Source organism: Bos taurus, chromosome 15 (genome assembly GCF_002263795.3).
Source record: "Bos taurus isolate L1 Dominette 01449 registration number 42190680 breed Hereford chromosome 15, ARS-UCD2.0, whole genome shotgun sequence".
NCBI classification, from domain to species: Eukaryota; Metazoa; Chordata; class Mammalia; order Artiodactyla; family Bovidae; genus Bos; species Bos taurus.
In genome coordinates, this window is record NC_037342.1 from 53355154 (window position 1) to 53372052 (window position 16899).

General features: G+C 38.3%; 1 protein-coding gene across 2 annotated transcripts in view; it reads left to right on the forward strand.

Moving 5' to 3' along the window:
* PAAF1 (proteasomal ATPase associated factor 1) overlaps positions 1-16899 on the forward strand; it is a 40312-nt gene that overhangs the window by 10494 nt on the left and 12919 nt on the right. For both annotated transcript variants that reach the window (XM_005216223.5, NM_001075990.1), the window contains 3 exons: positions 6852-6950; positions 7563-7713; positions 15369-15563. In XM_005216223.5, coding sequence (XP_005216280.1) covers positions 6852-6950; positions 7563-7713; positions 15369-15563 — 445 coding nt within the window. The remainder of the gene's footprint in view (positions 1-6851; positions 6951-7562; positions 7714-15368; positions 15564-16899) is intronic.

Below are 16899 nucleotides of genomic sequence, written 5' to 3' on the forward strand. Positions count from 1 at the left end.
ATAGGGGGAGGGAAGTGAGGAGGGCCAAGGTAGGGGTAGGGGATTAAGAGGCTCAAACCATTATGTATAAAATAAATAAGCTACAAGAATATATTGTACAACACAGGGACTATAGTCAGTATTTTATAACTGTAAATAGAATATAACCTTTAAAATATTGTGAATCACTTTGTATACCTGTAACTTTCTAATATTGTCTGTTAACTATATCTCAATTTTTAAAAGTAAAATTAATAATAATCATATTTGTAATAGCTAACATTTATTGATTGCCTGATATGTGCCAGCACCATACTTTCCATATCATTATTTTCCTTGATCCAATCTTTTTTCTTTAAATATTTTACCATAATAGGTTTTTATAGTATATGCTGTTTTATCAGTTACTTTTTATTTCTTAATATGTACATCATTCTGTGTTTACTTTATGTGTATTATTTTAAGAGTCACATAGTATTCCACTGTATGACTTTACTATAATTTATTTTTCTCATCTTACGTTACTGGGCATTCATTTATTTCTAATTTTCTGACTTCATAGTTTTGATGATATACTTAAGCTAACCCTTTACTCACAAAGGTAAGAAAAAATTAGAGTACATTTATAAAAGTAGAGTTGTTGAGTCACAGGGAATGTACATCATAAGGCTTTTGGTATGTTCTACCTGGCTTCCACTTAACTGATTTATTGAGTAAACTATTGCTCTGCATTTCCTTTGTAAACCAATCTGATTCATGCTCACAGCACATTTGCAGCTTGTAAGGTCTTTGAGGTTTGCATGCTGACACTACCCTCTAAGTTGAATGCTTACCAAGGGTCAGTTACAATGTCTGTTGTACTGTTTTTGAAATTATGTTAATTAAATATGTTAAGCCAGTGAAATATAAGTGTGAAAGGCAGAGTGACTATGTCTTTGGAAACTAAGTTTGATTGCTTTATAGAGACTTGATACAGAAGAGGATTTTTTTTGGCTATGTCACACAGCTTGTGCAAAATCTTAGTTCTTCACCTGGGGACTGAACCTGTGCCCCCTGGAGTGGAGTCCTAATCACTAGACTGCCAGGAATTCCCAAGAAGAGTTTTTTAAACCTGCTATTTTGGTAGTTTGGACAAAATAAATGTAGTACAGTATTAGGGAAAAGATTTCTTTAAAAAAACCTGGATAAGTTTTTGCTCTTAGATTGCTTTGTAAGTGTGACTAAAGATTTGCTTTGCTTTCAAGAAACTAGAAGTTGTGTACCGTTTGGTTATAGTTTTTTTTTTTTTTTAATTTTTTTAAATTCATTTATTTATTTTTGGCTGTGCTGGGTCTTTTTTTTTTTTTTTGCTTCTCAGGCTTTTCCCTAGTTGCAGCAAGCGAGGACTACTCTCTAGTTGCGATGCACGGGCTTCTCACTGAGGAGTCTTCTCTTGCTGCAGAGCATGGGCTCTAGGGTGCTAATGCTTCAGTAGTTGTGGCTCCTGGACTCCAGAGAGAGGACTCAGCAGTTGTGGTGCACTGGCTTAGTCGCTCCCAGGCATGTGGGATCTTCCCAGGTCAGGGATTGAATCTGTGTCTCCTGCATTAGCAGACAGATTCTTAACCACTGAGCTACCAGGGAAGCCCCTGGTTATAGTTTTTTACAAGAAAGTCAAGTCTTTATAGTAATTAGTGGACTCATGAAAAGATTAGTATTTGAGTTAAAATAAAATGTAGGGGTATTTTTATATCCTTTTTTTATTATTTTCTACTTGTACTGGATTTTCTGATTGATTGACCTACAACTGGGCCCTATCAATTGCCTAAAGACTTTTTTTTACTGTATCGCTTTTGTGCCAGTCTGACCTGACATTCTCTGCTAATGCTGGCTCTTCAAATTTTTTAAAGTTTTACCATTGAGGGATGATGTTTCATTGCTATTTGAATTTACATTTCCTTTGATTAATTATGAATTGACCACTTTTTCATATATTTATTGACCATTCTTCATGTCATTTGCCCATTTTTCTAAGTGTGAATTTTTTTCTTTATTGATAAGAACTCTTCTTATATTAAGGGTATTGATCTTTTGCCATGTATTTTGCAGATAGTTTTTTCTAGTTTATCATTCATTGTTATTTGTTTATGGTGTCTTGATATATAAAATACTTAATTTTCTAGATAATAAAACCTACCAATTTATAATGACTGCCTTTGGGATCCTGCTTAGGGTAGTCTGTGATTTTATATATATATATATACACACACACACTTTAAATTACACAGTGTAATGGGTAAGAGCAGGGACTCTAGAGTCAGGCTCATTGGATTTGATCCCCTGGATTTGAATTTCGGTTCTGCCACTTAAACTGTGTGACCTCAGGCCAATTGTTTAACCTTCCTGTGCTGTAGATTCCTTATCTGTAAAGTGGGAGTAAAAGTATTTATCTCTTAGGGTTGTTGTGAGGATTGAAACAATTAGAATTGGGCCTGGAACCTGGCAAACACAATATAAATAGTGTTTGTTAAATACAATTATAAATATGATAATTTTTGAATTTTTATGTTTTATTTTTTGCATTTCAAACTTTATTTTTGTTACTTGATTTGAAGTAGGGGTCTAATTTACTTTTTTTAAATTATTTTATTGAAGTACATTTGATTTACAGTGTTTGTAACAATTCTTTTTGAAATGATTAGCATGTTACAGTACTACAAAATAATCCATCCTTTATTTCAAGGACGTGAATTGTCATCTATATCCAGTATTTATTATTACTCCATTGATCTGTCTATTCTTTTCCTGTAACTAAGGAATAGATGTTTAACTTTAGACTCTGACTTAGGTTTGTATCCTGGCTCTACTCTGTCACCTTAGGGAAGTTACTTAACTACCTCTTAAACCTCAGGTTTCTCATCTGATTTCTTCAGTTCAGTTCAGTCGCTCAGTCGTGTCCGACTCTTTGCAACCCCATGGATCACAGCACGCCAGGCCTCCCTATCCATTACCAACTCCCGGGTCCCATCTGGTTTCTTACTAATGCTTAAAAGATTTTTGGGTGGATTATATGAGAATAGTGTCTGTTACATGTTTGGCATATAATAGCTGTTCAGTAAATGTTAATTCTCTTTCCTCCTTTAATAAAAATTTGGAGGAAGGAGACAGCTGGTATGATCTATAATCTACTTTTCAGTGTTCTGTCACTTTGGAAGAAATGGATAGTTCAGACTTAATTACCTTTTAGGTCGAGGAACTAGGGCCTCAAAGATCTATAACTGAGATGATAACACAATGTCCCCATCCCCTCCAGGGAAAGTTTATTAACTGAGAGGGTACCAAACAGTATGTCAGAGTTTCTCAACCTTGGCAGTATTGACATTTTAAGCTAGATAATTCTTTTTCATAGGAGGCTATTCTGTGCACTGTAGGATGTTTAGCGGCATCCCTGGCCTCTACCTACAAGTGGTCGATTAGGTAGTGCCCCCAGTTGTGACAACTAAAAATGTTTATGCATCACCACATGTCCCCCCAGAAACAGATTGCTCCTTGTTGACAGCCACTGTAATATACAAATATAGAACTGAAGACCTCGAGAGGAGGAAATGGTGAACTCCTTCAGGTGTTTGGAGAACCACTTACCTTTTGTGGAATAGGTCATTTAAAACACACACACACACATTAATTTTTCTTCTATTTCTTATTCTCTTTCTCTTATTTGAACTCATTATTAGGTGGTTCACCCATTTACTAATCACCTACTGTATTCCAGATACTCTTCTGGGCACTGAAGCTATAGCAATGAATAGAACGGTGGTGTAGAGCCCATATTCTAGGGTGTGGGACCATATAGGGTTTGTCAATGACTTGGATATGAGAGAGAGAAAATGAGGAGTTGGGATAATCCCAAAGATTTGGCCTGAGAATTGGGTAAATTCTGGTGTCATTTACTAAGTGGGGGACAAGTAGTTGCATTGGTAAGGAATAGAGGGCTTCCCTTGTAGCTCAGCTGGTAAAGACTCCCCTCAATGCAGGAGACCTGGGTTCAATCCCTGGGTTGAGAAGATCCCCTGGAGAAGGGAAAGGCTACCCACTCCAGTATTCTGGCCTGGAGAATTCCATACTGTATAGTCCATGGGGTCGCAAAGAGTCAGACATGACTGAGCAACTTTCACTTTCAGGGGAAAATAAGGGTTGTGTTTGGACAGGTTAAATTTCAGGTGTCTTTTATAAAGCCAAAGATAAGTGCCACATGAGTCAGGAAAGATGTTTGGCTGTGTCACTTTAGGGATTAAATTGATTTCAGAGTGAGTAGGCAAGTGTTAAATATGTTTTGTTTCTGAGACTCTATGAATGGGGACAGTAGTTGGTCTCCTTGATATAGGTCAGATGGCTTTACTTTCTTCTCTGTTGATGAGGTGCTTCATCCTTATTCCCAAACTGGTATTAGGTATTTGTTGAATAGTTACTATGTACATAGCCTATGATTTGAGTAAGAAAGTGGTGCTGGACATGGTTCTGACACTTATAAAGCTCATCATGTAGTTGGGAAGCCAGAACAGAGTTGAAATCGACAGTACTGCTAGTCACTGTCAGGTCAAGGATTAAGGTGCTAGTGGTGGGAAAAGAAAGATCTGAGAAATGTCTCCTAGACATGAGTGTGAAAGCAGAATCCACCAATGAGAAGCTACGGGCAGAATGGGATTATTATGAGGATCAAATGATTCAGTGTATTTGAAAATGTTTTAAAAATGATGAATTGTGATATAAATGTTAATTGTTGTCGTAATCCTTAAATTAGAACTACAGTTAACAGTCCTTTTATTGAGGAATCAAAATAAAGAAGAGAAAATCTTAGTGTTAGAGCTGACCTATATAATCCCTTTAGTTTTGCCACACCTATTCATTATGGCTTAATTGGCATAGAAATGTAAACTGGAAAGTTGAATAATTAAAGCCCAAATTCCTACTTTTTAAAAAATAATTTAGGTCATATGAGAATCGTAGTTGCTGGGAATATGCCTGGAATTATATATCTCAGTCTTACATTTCTGGAATATTTGCAACTGAGCGTTTTTTAATATCAAGGGGATAATACATATGCATGTATATGAAAAAGACTTGGCATTCTAATCATGGCTTATTCATGAAGTGATTCCTAATACTGAAATTGCGTAAGTGAATCTGAGAATTTTCAGTTCAGTCGCTCAGTCGTGTCCGACTCCTCGTGATCCCGTGAACCGCAGCACGCCAGGCCTCCCTGTCCATCACCAACTTCTAGAGTCCACCCAAACCCATGTCCGTTGTGTCGGTGATGCCATCCAACCATCTTATCCTCTTTCGTGCCCTTTGCCTCCTGCCCTCCATCTTTCCCAGCATCAGGGTCTTTTCAAATGAGTCAGCTGTCTGCATCAGGTGGCCAAAGTATTGGAGTTTCAGCTTCAGCATCAGTCCTTCCAATGAATATTCAGGACTGGTTTCCTTTAGGATGGACTGGTTGGATCTCCTTGTAGTCCAAGGGACTCTCAAGAGTCTTCTCCAACACCACAGTTCAAAAGCATCAATTCTTCGGCGCTCAGCCTTCTTCACAGTCCAACTCTCACATCCATACATGACCACTGGAAAAACCATAGCCTTGACTAGACGGACCTTTGTTGCCAAAGTAATGTCTCTGCTTTTTAATATGCTGTCTAGGTTGGTCATAACTTTCCTTCCAAGGAGTAAGTGTCTTTTAATTTCATGGCTGCAGTCACCATCTGCAGTGATTTTGGAGCCCAGAAAAAGAAAGTCTGACACTGTTTCCACTGTTTCCCCATCTATCTGCCGTGAAGTGATGGGACCGGATGCCATGATCTTCATTTTCTGAATGTTGAGCTTTAAGCCAACTTTTTCACTCTCCTCTTTCACTTTCATCAGGAGGCTCTTTATTTTTATTTTTATTTTTTATTTATTTATTTATTTTTTTTTTTAGGAGGCTCTTTAGTTCTTCTTTACTTCCTGTCATAAGGGTGGTGTCATCTGCATAGCTGAGGTTATTGATATTTCTCCCAGCAATCTTGATTCCAGCTTGTGCTTCTTCCAGCCCAGCATTTCTCATGATGTACTCTGCATATAAGTTAAATAAGCAGGGTGACAATATACAGCCTTGACGTACTCCTTTTCCTATTTGGAACCAGTCTGTTGTTCCATGTCCAGTTCTAACTGTTGCTTCCTGACCTGCATACAGGTTTCTCAAGAGGCAGGTCAGGTGGTCTGGTATTCCCATCTCTTTCAGAATTTTCCACAGTTTTCTTGTGATCCACACAGTCAAAGACTTTGCCGTAGTCAATAAAGCAGAAATAGATGTTTTTCTGGAACTCTTGCTTTTTGATGATCCAGCGGATGTTGGCAATTTGAATTTTCTGTTACTTGTTCTGAAATACACAAACACAATTAAGGTTTTACAGAGGTAGTGTGAAGTAGTGAATTGGAAGCATCTTTGCTTTTCTTTGAATCCTTCTGGTGCATCTTGGAAGTCTGTCTTTTGTGTAAGTGGGTTCCTAAGAATCAGGAGAGGTATCTTTATTTTAAAGTAACATAGCAAAAGGTGGAAACTATGGAAATGATATGGGAATAAGGGACTTTACAGTTATATAAACTGCAGGAGGTTATATATGACTACAAGAATATCTTTTTGTTTTGAGAAATAAAGAGTTTTGGCTCTAGCCTTGTTGGGAGATCAGTGACTATAACTCAGCCTTCATATTAAATACATGTTCTTTGGGTTGGGAAGCACAGGCTTGAAGAAGTCTTAGAGGAGTTTGAACTGAGAGAGGTTTATAACATTTCAAGGAAAGAAGAGCATTTCATTATTTGTAACACTGGTTACAACACTGGTTTTGTCTTTTGAACAGATAACATGCCTGGACATTTCCAGCGGAGGAGGCCTTGGTGTGTCATCTAGCGCTGATGGGAGCATGAAGATCTGGCAGGCTTCCAATGGAGAGCTCAGAGTAAAGGCTTTGGATACACTTTTAGGGTGGTCTGAGAAACCTTAGACTGGGCCATGGAAAGAAGAGTGGCCCATTCTGAAAATGTAGGAACACTACACTTTGATTGGTCTTTGTTCTTCCACTTGTTAATATGAGACCCAGGCTCAAGTTTGATGATTTGCCAGAACAAATTGGGGCTGAAACAGTGGGAGAGCCTGGCTAGTGAATGTCTGGATGGTCCCTTGATATGAACTGCCTTCAGTGATACATTTCTAAGACAGAGTAGCTGTTACACTGACTGTATGGCTGAGCCCCTCAACCTGTACAGAGGATTTTAAGTAAAAGAGCCCTCAAACCTCCTCAGCTCCTTATGTGTAGAAATAGAGTTATGGATAGCTGCGAGAGCTCTGGAGGTCAAATTCACAACATCTACAGTCAAAGTCCAGGAAAGGGAGCCAACAGCTCCTAGAACATTACCTGGTAGACAGATGAACTAAACAGATTCTTTGGATCTCTTTTGTCTTAAAATACAGTATATAGATGTATCATTTAAGGGACCAAGGATATGGGAGGTAAGAGGACATCGAGGGATGAACAAGAGAACTAGCATGGAATTCTCTTTTGTTTTTCCAGAGAGTATTGGAAGGACATGTGTTTGATGTGAATTGTTGCAGGTTTTTCCCATCAGGCCTTGTGGTTCTGAGTGGGGGAATGGATGCCCAGCTGAAGATATGGTCAGCTGAAGATGCTAGCTGTGTGGTGACCTTCAAAGGTCACAAAGGAGGTATGAAGAGTGATTTTTCCTAAAGCCTTCTGTAATTAGATCCCCAGAAATGAAGCACCAAAAAGACAGAATCTAGTAATCCACAAAAACAGAAATAATTTATCTAACTGGCTATTTAAGTGAAGTGGTATTTCCCCAGGGATTAAAAATTCCTTTCCTACCCAGTTTTGTTATTGCTATCTAGAACTAACTGCCCTACATAGATAGTTGTTTTCCACAATTGATAAGATTAAAAAAAGGAGTAGATGATCTCCTGTTTTCCACAGGAGATCATCTACTGTGTGCTGGGAAAAAAGAGAGGTGTGCCCACTGGTTTTCCTTAGTCCTTTGGCTGAGTTGAGATTAAAGCTGGGTTGCAAATGGCTGCCTCACCAGACATGAGTCAGACCTTGGTCCTAACCTGCTGATATCATATTGTAGAGATACAGTGAGAACATCTTCTCTCTTTAAATGATTGGTTGGTTTGTTGGGAAAAAAAGATATTTAGACATTTTATCCTTAATTAGGAATGTTAAAAAAAAAAAGTGATAAAATGTCATTCTAATTTTTATGGGTTTGGATATTTTTGAAACTGTAAAAACATCCTCAAGTAATTTCTTACCTTGATCCCTCCTTTGGGACCATAATACACGTCACCTACACCACCCATTTGAGAATTTGTTATATATCACCCTATACTTAATGGTATTTAATCCAGTGTTTTTGCCTTGTGTATCTGACTATATTATAAATAACTTGTGTGTTGATTTTTTTAAGTTTTAGTATTTTTCTTTATAATGGTTTGTCAGATTACATATAGATCGTCTAGCAAACGCATATGTTAACCTTGGCAAATAAATGAATTTTCTTCTTAGACTCAAGTACATGGGTGTGGAGAGGGGATAGAAGGGATATTTAGAGCTTTCCTCACATTCAGGCCAAAGAACTGACAGGAATGAAGCATCAAAGTGACCTGCACAGTTGGGGAGTCTAGAGGAACACTGAGGGATTCACCTCAGATCTGGCCACCTTGAAGATGTGAGGCACGGGACAACTTTCCAGTGAAACAAGGCATGGCCCTGCATGTTGAACTTAACAGGATGTATATTCAGCATCAGTGCATGCTCAACTTCAGAATACCTTTGGGTTACTGCAGTTATGGACTGTGCCCTCCACTTGAATCCTAAGTCTCCCAGTTCTCCTTAAGAATCATGCATGTCGCTCAGAGTGAACTATATAGTGTGTTCACTGATGTAAATTAAGCTTTTATTCGTATAATTGTTTCATTCTTTTAAAAGAAAAGTTTTAGGGTGGGGGCTTCTCTAGAGTATAACAACCCTGACTCTTTTTCCTTGAGAGGTTTTTTTTTAATTCGATTGAACAGAAATAAACTTTTAGGGGAAATTGCAAAAGTTAGTCAGATCCAGGCTAATGTCTGTCAGGTCTTGAATAACTCCTCTCCAGTTAGTTCTGTTTAGGTGACTGGTTTGGGCTTGGTCATTCTTAAAAAGTGCTTCCCTCATAGCTCAGTTGGTAAAGAATCTGCCTGCAATGCAGGAGACCCAGGTTCGATTCTTGGGTTGTGAAGATCCCCTGGAGAAGGAAATGGCAACCCACTCCAGTATTCTTGCCTGGAGAATCCCATGGACAGAGGAGACTGGCAGGCTATAGTCCATGGAGTAGCAAAGAGTCGAACACAACTTAGCGACTAAACAAACCACCACCACCAGTTCTTAAAAAATATGGAGCCAAAATCAAGATTAATCTCCAGTAACTTAGCAGCATGTGTGGGTCATTGTCTTTACCCAGTTGACTTCCAGATTGCTCTGTGTGACTCCTTTTCTACAGTCTTCCTAGTTCTGAGATTATCATGTAAAAAACAGAATAAAGAATTATTACCTGCATTTGTGATCTTTAGTAGTTTCACAACTGGTGACTAAATAAGAAAAGCAGAAGATAGTATCAAAAGTGAACATGGTCCTTTGTTGCCTAGGTAAGTTTGGCAAACAAGATATGAAAGGAAGACTTGACTGAACATCACCTGATGCTTACTGCAAAGAATCATTAGGACACTAATAGAGCAGCTTTGTATAAAGATCTGCTATAAAGGATAATCTTTTGTTAGCTTAAGTCCCTGGCTTGTTTATTACTACTAGTATATGGAAACATGATAGTAAGGGAGGCAGTATAGTAGAGTGGTTAAGCTTAGGATTTGGAGACATACAAATCTTGGTTTAAATCTTAATTCTTCCACTTCACAGCCTGTGAAGCCTTTTAAAGTTGCTTAACTTTTCTGAGTCTTTATTTCCTCATGTGTAAAATGGGGATAGTAGTATTAAAAGAGATGGTGCAAAAAAAAAAAAAAAAAAAGAGATGGTGCATATGAGTGATTAACATAATCCCTGGTATAAAATAAATGCACAGTGAATATTATAATTCATTAAAAATGTAACACTGCACTTTAAACTCTGCCAGGCAAGTTGAACCTTGTGATGTTGTAACATGGTTGTCAACTGTGAAAAGCAGAAATTGTTATTTTTAATAGAAAAATAGACATTTTTGATCTTAGTTGTTATACAATTGGTCTTTTCTAATACTTTTAGATACATATTCTATATTTAATTAAAGGATTAGTGTTATTATTTAATTAACAAGCAGAGGTAAGATTTTGTGTGTTTCTAAATTTTTCTAATGAAAAAATAAACTAAAAGTAGTGTTCTGTTTGTAATATGTAATTCCTAAGTAGCTCTAAAGTGTGCTTTAATCAGTTTGAAGTTTTTTACTTGCCCAGGCCATTTAATTAAGGTTGTTGAATTTGGATATATATATATATATTCATAATTTTAATTTTTTGTAGTAAGCACCAGGTCTTTCATAATCTTTGAAAATACTGAGAACAAATGAAGCACCATTTCAGTTGATTGATTGAGGTTTCTTGCTTACAAATGTAGGAAAGATGCTTTTATTTCAGAAACCAAGTTACATTTTCAGCACTTGGGCCATTCTTTTCAAACTCTAATATACTTTCTTTGAAATAGTATATGCTGCCTCCAAGTAATAGAAGATACTTCAGTTCTGAGAACTGAATTGATTAAACTTGTTAGAAACCCGTATAGAAATATGAAATTTGCTCTGCTTTTTACTAATATTTATTCAGTTCAGTTCAGTTCAGTCGCTCATTCGTGTCCGACTCTTTGCAAACCCATGAATTGCAGCACACCAGGCCTCCCTGTCCATCACCAACTCCTGGAGTTTACTCATACTCATGTCCATTGAGTCAGTGATGCCATCCAGCCATCTCATCCTCTGTCGTCCCCTTCTCCTCCTGCCCCCAATCCCTCCGAGCATCAGAGTCTTTTCCAATGAGTCAACTCTTTGCATGAGGTGGCCAAAGTATTGGAGTTTCAGCTTCAGCATCAGTCCTTCCAAAGAACACCCAGGACTGATCTCCTTTAGAATGGACTGGTTGGATCTCCTTGCAGTCCAAGGACTCTCAAGAGTCTTCTCCAACACCAGTTCAAAAGCATCAGTTCTTCGGTGCTCAGCTTTCTTCACAGTCCAACTCTCACATCCATACATGACCACTGGAAAAACCATAGCCTTGACTAGACGGACCTTTGGTGGCAAAGTAATGTCTCTGCTTTTTAATATGCTGTCTAGGTTGGTCATAACTTTCCTTCCAAGGAGTAAGCGTCTTTTAATTTCATGGCTGCAGTCACCATCTGCAGTGATTTTGGAGCCCAGAAAAATAAAGTCAACCATTGTTTCCCCTGTTTCCCCATCTGTTTCCCATGAAGTGATGGGACCAGATGCCATGATCTTCATTTTCTGAATGTTGAGATTTAAGCCAACTTTTTCACTCTCCTCTTTCACTTTCATCAAGAGGTTTTTTAGTTCCTCTTCACTTTCTGCCATAAGAGTGGTGTCATGTGCATATCTGAAGTTATTGATATTTCTCCCGGCAATCTTGATTCAGGCTTGTACTTCCTCTAGCCGAGTGTTTCTCATGATGTACTCTGCATAGAAGTTAAATAAGCAGGGTGACAATATACAGCCTTGACGTACTCCTTTTCCTATTTGGAACCAGTCTGTTGTTCCATGTCCAGTTCTAACTTGCTTTCTGACCTGCATACAGGTTTCTCAAGAGGCAGATCAGGTGGTCTGGTATTCCCATCTCTTTCAGAATTTTCCACAGTGTATTGTGATCCACACAGTCAAAGGCTTTGGCATAGTCAATAAAGCAGAAATAGATGTTTTTCTGGAACTCTCTTGCTTTTTTGATGATCCAGCGGATGTTGGCAATTTGATCTCTGGTTCCTCTGCCTTTTTTAAATTCAGCTTGAACACCTGAAAGTTCACGGTTCATGTATTGCTGAAGCCTTGCTTGGAGAATTTTGAACATTACTAGCATGTGAGATGAGTGCAATTGTGCGGTAATTTGAGCTTTCTTTGGCATTGCGTTTCTTTGGGATTGGAATGAAAACGGACCTTTTACAGTCCTGTGGCCACTGCTGAGTTTTCCAAATTTGCTGGCGTATTGAGTGCAGCACTTTGACAGCATCATCTTTCAGGATTTGAAATAGCTCAACTGGAATTCCATCACCTCCACTAGCTTTGTTCATAGTGATGCTCTCTAAGGCCCCCTTGACTTCACATTCCAGGAGGTCTGGCTCTAGATCAGTGATTATGCCATCATGATTATCTGGGTCATGAAGATCTTTTTTGTACAGTTCTTCTGTGTATTCTTGCCACCTCTTCTTATTTTTTTATTTATTCAGGCATAGTTTAATCTTATTCTTATTTCCCAGACTTTGGCTAGGATGTTTATATGTCAGTCAGCTGAATCTTTTCTTGAATGCAGATTCTTTTCTTCTTGGTTTATATGTTGAAGACCATTTGGTTTGATAACTAAAGCCTTGGTAGCTCTGTTACGTCATTAAGTATGGCTATTCCTCCTACAAAGGCATTCCTATTCCTTTTATAGCTTTTTCTTAAAGTCATTCCTCACAGATTCCTGCTCCTATAAGGCTTCTCTTTCTTTTATTCTTCCCACCTAAGAGTGAAGAGACCCGCACTAGATGCCACTATGTTGTGAGTGACATTTTATTAGAGAGGGGGTGATAGTTTTCCACTCTACTTTTCATAAAAAGGGAAGACCTCCAACCTCTTTACTGAGTATTAGTTGACATTTGTACACAGTTAAAGCATTCACAGCTCCCTAGCCACAGTAGCATCCTCCTTGGGTACATATTTTTCATAACTATTTGTTCTTTAAAATTTGTATCACTTCCATGAAACTCAATATTTTTAGATAATGGTTTGAACTTTCCAATAAGGATGTAAATAAACCTTTGATTTCTTGGTAAGAGCTGAAGGCCCTTCCTTATGTTCCTATTGGTGATTCTTCATGATTCTTAAAGACTAAAATCCTTTTCTAGCTAGAATGCCGTGTTATGGAAATAGAGTGGAAAGGTGCATTTTCTAAAGTTAAGGTACTTTACAATTACAAAATATGTTATAAATAAGAACTGTAAAATAGCAATAAGACATGTTGCCTCCTTCAATCTACTTCTGAGGGAAAGGCTACTTTTAAAAGCTTATCTGTTTGGCCCTTATCCAGTTGATATATAATTATGAGGATTGCATTTTATTTTTTCAACAACTATAACCAGCTACATAAGTTGTATTTAATTTTTATTTTAAATTGGATATATTTGGAAACTTACCCTGTGACTTAGGTCCTACCTGAGTTGTCTCTAATCATATTTGCTCAAACAGCCCCCAAATTGGCTACTTTTTCAATTTGTGGCATTTTTTATAAATGCATCTTTTTCTGGAAAAGGCTTTCAGAGTAAAATTTCCAGTAGGACTTGAGGCCTTTTGTTAACCACATGGGTCATCCATCTTTTGTGCCTTATGTTGAATTTTTATCAAGGTTTGTGTATCTGAAGTCATCTCATCTTGAGAGAAATAGGAACAAGCCAAGGAGCACATGTTTACTTCAGTAACCTTCGGTCAGGTACTTACCACTCAGCCTGCAAGAGTTTATTGGGCACCTATAATAGGACAATTACCTGGGTTTTAATAAAGCAAGTACTAGCCCTGCCTGTATCACCATAGGGTCGGATTCACTTTCTACTCTGCAGTCCTGTGTTACCACACATGTGTCCCTGAATTGTAGCTCTTTATGTCCCTGACTGTCTCTACCTTTTTATGCTATGTGCTTCTGAGGCCAGGGATCATAGCAAATAGATAACAGGTAACAAGGGCTTTGAAAATTATAAAATCTGTGGACATTTTGGATCTTATAACACTCTGGATCTTGTTTGATCTTTTTTAGCAGGCAGTCCCCTGTCGCGGTACGATGCAAGGGCCCAGGAGGTGTATATACTCAGCTTCCTGCTGGGTTCCTCTAATAACCCTGCTCTGGCAAAAGTGGAGCATTGGCTCACACTGTCTCTTTGCAAACAGGTGAGGTAGAAGCTCAGCTTCCCTTTGACTGTGCTGATGCCTTCCTGGTGAAAGTAGGGTACCAACTTGCATCACCTCAACTTTACAACACTTCCTTGCCTCCCCTTGGGCCTGTAAGATCTGTTCCCTGCGGACTGACACCAAGGGAGGGGTTGGGGATAATGGAGTGTTACTTCCTGCTCCCTCAGGAAAGATTACCTCTTTCCCCCATTGGTGAGAGTAGAGGCTCAGTTCCCCACTGACAGTACCCTGTTGGACCTGCTCAGCATCGCTGGTTGGGGAAAATTGGAGTTCTGTCTCCTGCTTCTTTGCGGGGGTGGGATAGAAGATCACTCCCTATTCAGCCCCAGTGAAACTCTAAGCAGGGGAGGTAGCAGTTTTTCTTTTGCGGTTTGAAGAAGATGGATATTGCCAAAATGTTTTCTATTCTGTTAGGCCACCTTTTTCTCAGTCTTCTGCCTAGAAGCAACAGACTTTCCTTGGAGTTGTTTGTTTTTTGCTATTACTTTTAATTTGTCCCTTAAAAAAAAAATCAGTTCTATGTTAGAGGCTTCAGCAGTGTCCTGTCTAGGATATATGGGAGGCAGTAAGGAAATGCAGGAAAACTCAATTTCCTGTTGTTCTTCAAGTCCTGGGGTTCCTAGGTGAACTGCCTTCTTACATCTTTGAACTGAGCTTGCTTGTTGTCTTATGTCCAGGTTTTTTCAGTTTTAAGGGAAGGACCTGGGAGGAATGGACTTATTTGATCTTGGCCAGATGAGAAGTCATATCCTTTTCTTTTTGAAGAGGAGACTAACCCTTTCAGTTACTTCTCAATGCAAGCAGCAGGAGCTTTTAAGACAGTAATTTTCATACTGAACTGCCTAAAATGACTTTAAGTTTTGTTTTTAAAAAACATGTTTTAAAGCCAAAAACAAAAAAAAAACCTGGAAAACCATGGTTCTAGAACATGCCACTAAAGATTAAATCCAAAGCTCCTTTTTCCATGTCTGTTCCTCATAGCTGGTCTTTGAACTGTTGGGAAACAGGGACTCTGTTCTATCTATTTCTGTTTTTCTGGCACTTGAAAGTACCCAGCATGAAGTACATATCCAGTACTCATTTGTAAAGAAATAGTCATTTATGCAGATCCATGCATGTACTCTGCCCTTTAGTTCCTTTACTATCTACTCCTTCTTACGGTCATTTCTTTTTTCTCTCTCCAGGTATCCTGGATACAGCCATTGTTGATCGGGGGAAAAATGTGGTATCTGGTTCTCGCGATGGGACAGCACGACTTTGGGATTGTGGGCGCTCAGCCTGCCTGGGAGTCATTGCAGACTGTGGTTCTTCCATCAATGGAGTGGCTGTGGGTGCTGCTGACAACTCGATAAACCTCGGCTCCCCTGAGCAGATGCCCAGTGAGTTGAGGACAGTATATGAATTTGTTTCTTTAGGTTCCTTCAGTGTTTGCCTTAGTTTCTCCTTTTCTTCCTCCTCCTCTCCTGCTCTGTAGGTATTTCTGTTTTCATCATAAGACTAATATTTATTGCATATCTACTACGTTTGTGTTGCTTTGAATTTACAAAGGAAATATATGTCATAGTTACTACATTTGAGTAAGTACAGTTTAATTTAGCAGTTGAGGCTAATGCCTGTAAAACAGAGATCAGTGCAGTTTTAGCTAAAATAATGATTCACTGAATGCAAATATAATAGGTTTTTTGTTTTTCTTTTTTTAAGAAGAGAGTGTTTTAGGTTAGTATAGATGAGAAAGGAGTCACAAAAGAAGTTGACTTGAACCTTGCAGGATGGATTCAAGTTGAACTGGGAAAGATGGGAGAATGAGACCTAGGGCAGGGGTAGAGGTAGTCAGTTCACATTAAAAAACAGTATGAAGGTAAAATTATCCATTGGGTAAAGTTATGCTTGGCTGAGCCAGAAGTTGATGTAAGCTTCATAGGGGGAAATAGGTGAGTAGAATGATAGTTCTGGTGAGTCAGAATGATAAAGATCCTAATAAAGCAACTTGTGTTCTTTTCTTATTTTCCTGTGATTATAACATATTTGCTTCTCTGATGGAAACAGGACTGTTTTTCTCCCAGTATCTCTGCCTCTAGAGCAGTTAGGTCCACATAAAATTGAGCAGAAAGTACAGAGTTCTAGTATACTCTCTGCCCCAACAAACGCACACCCTTCCTTATTATTGGCATCCCCCCCAGAGTGGTAAATTTGTTACGTTGATAGACCTATACTGATACATCATTAACACTCAAAGTTCAAGGTTGACATTGGGATTCATTCTTGATGTTGTATATTCTGTGGGTTTGGACAAATGTACAGTGTCATGTATCTGTCATCATAGTATCATGCAGAAATTTCACTATCTGAAAAATTGTCTTTGCTCCACCAATTTGTTCCTTTCTCTCCTATAACCCTTGGCAACCACTGATATTTTTATTGTCTTCATAGTGTTGCCTTTTCCAGAATTTTGAAATCGTAAACTATGTAGCCTTTTCAGATTGGCTTCTTTCACTTAGTAATATGCATTTAAGTTTCCTCTGGGTCTTTTTGTGCCTTGATAGCTCATTTCTTTTAAGCATTGAACAGTATTCCATTGTCTGAATGTACCTCAGTTCATTCATTCATCTACTGAAGGACATCTTAGTTGTTTCCAAGTTTGGACAATTATGAGTAAAACTGCTCTAAGTAGTCCTCAGTATGTTTGGGTTAATTTTGCCCATCATTATAGACAGT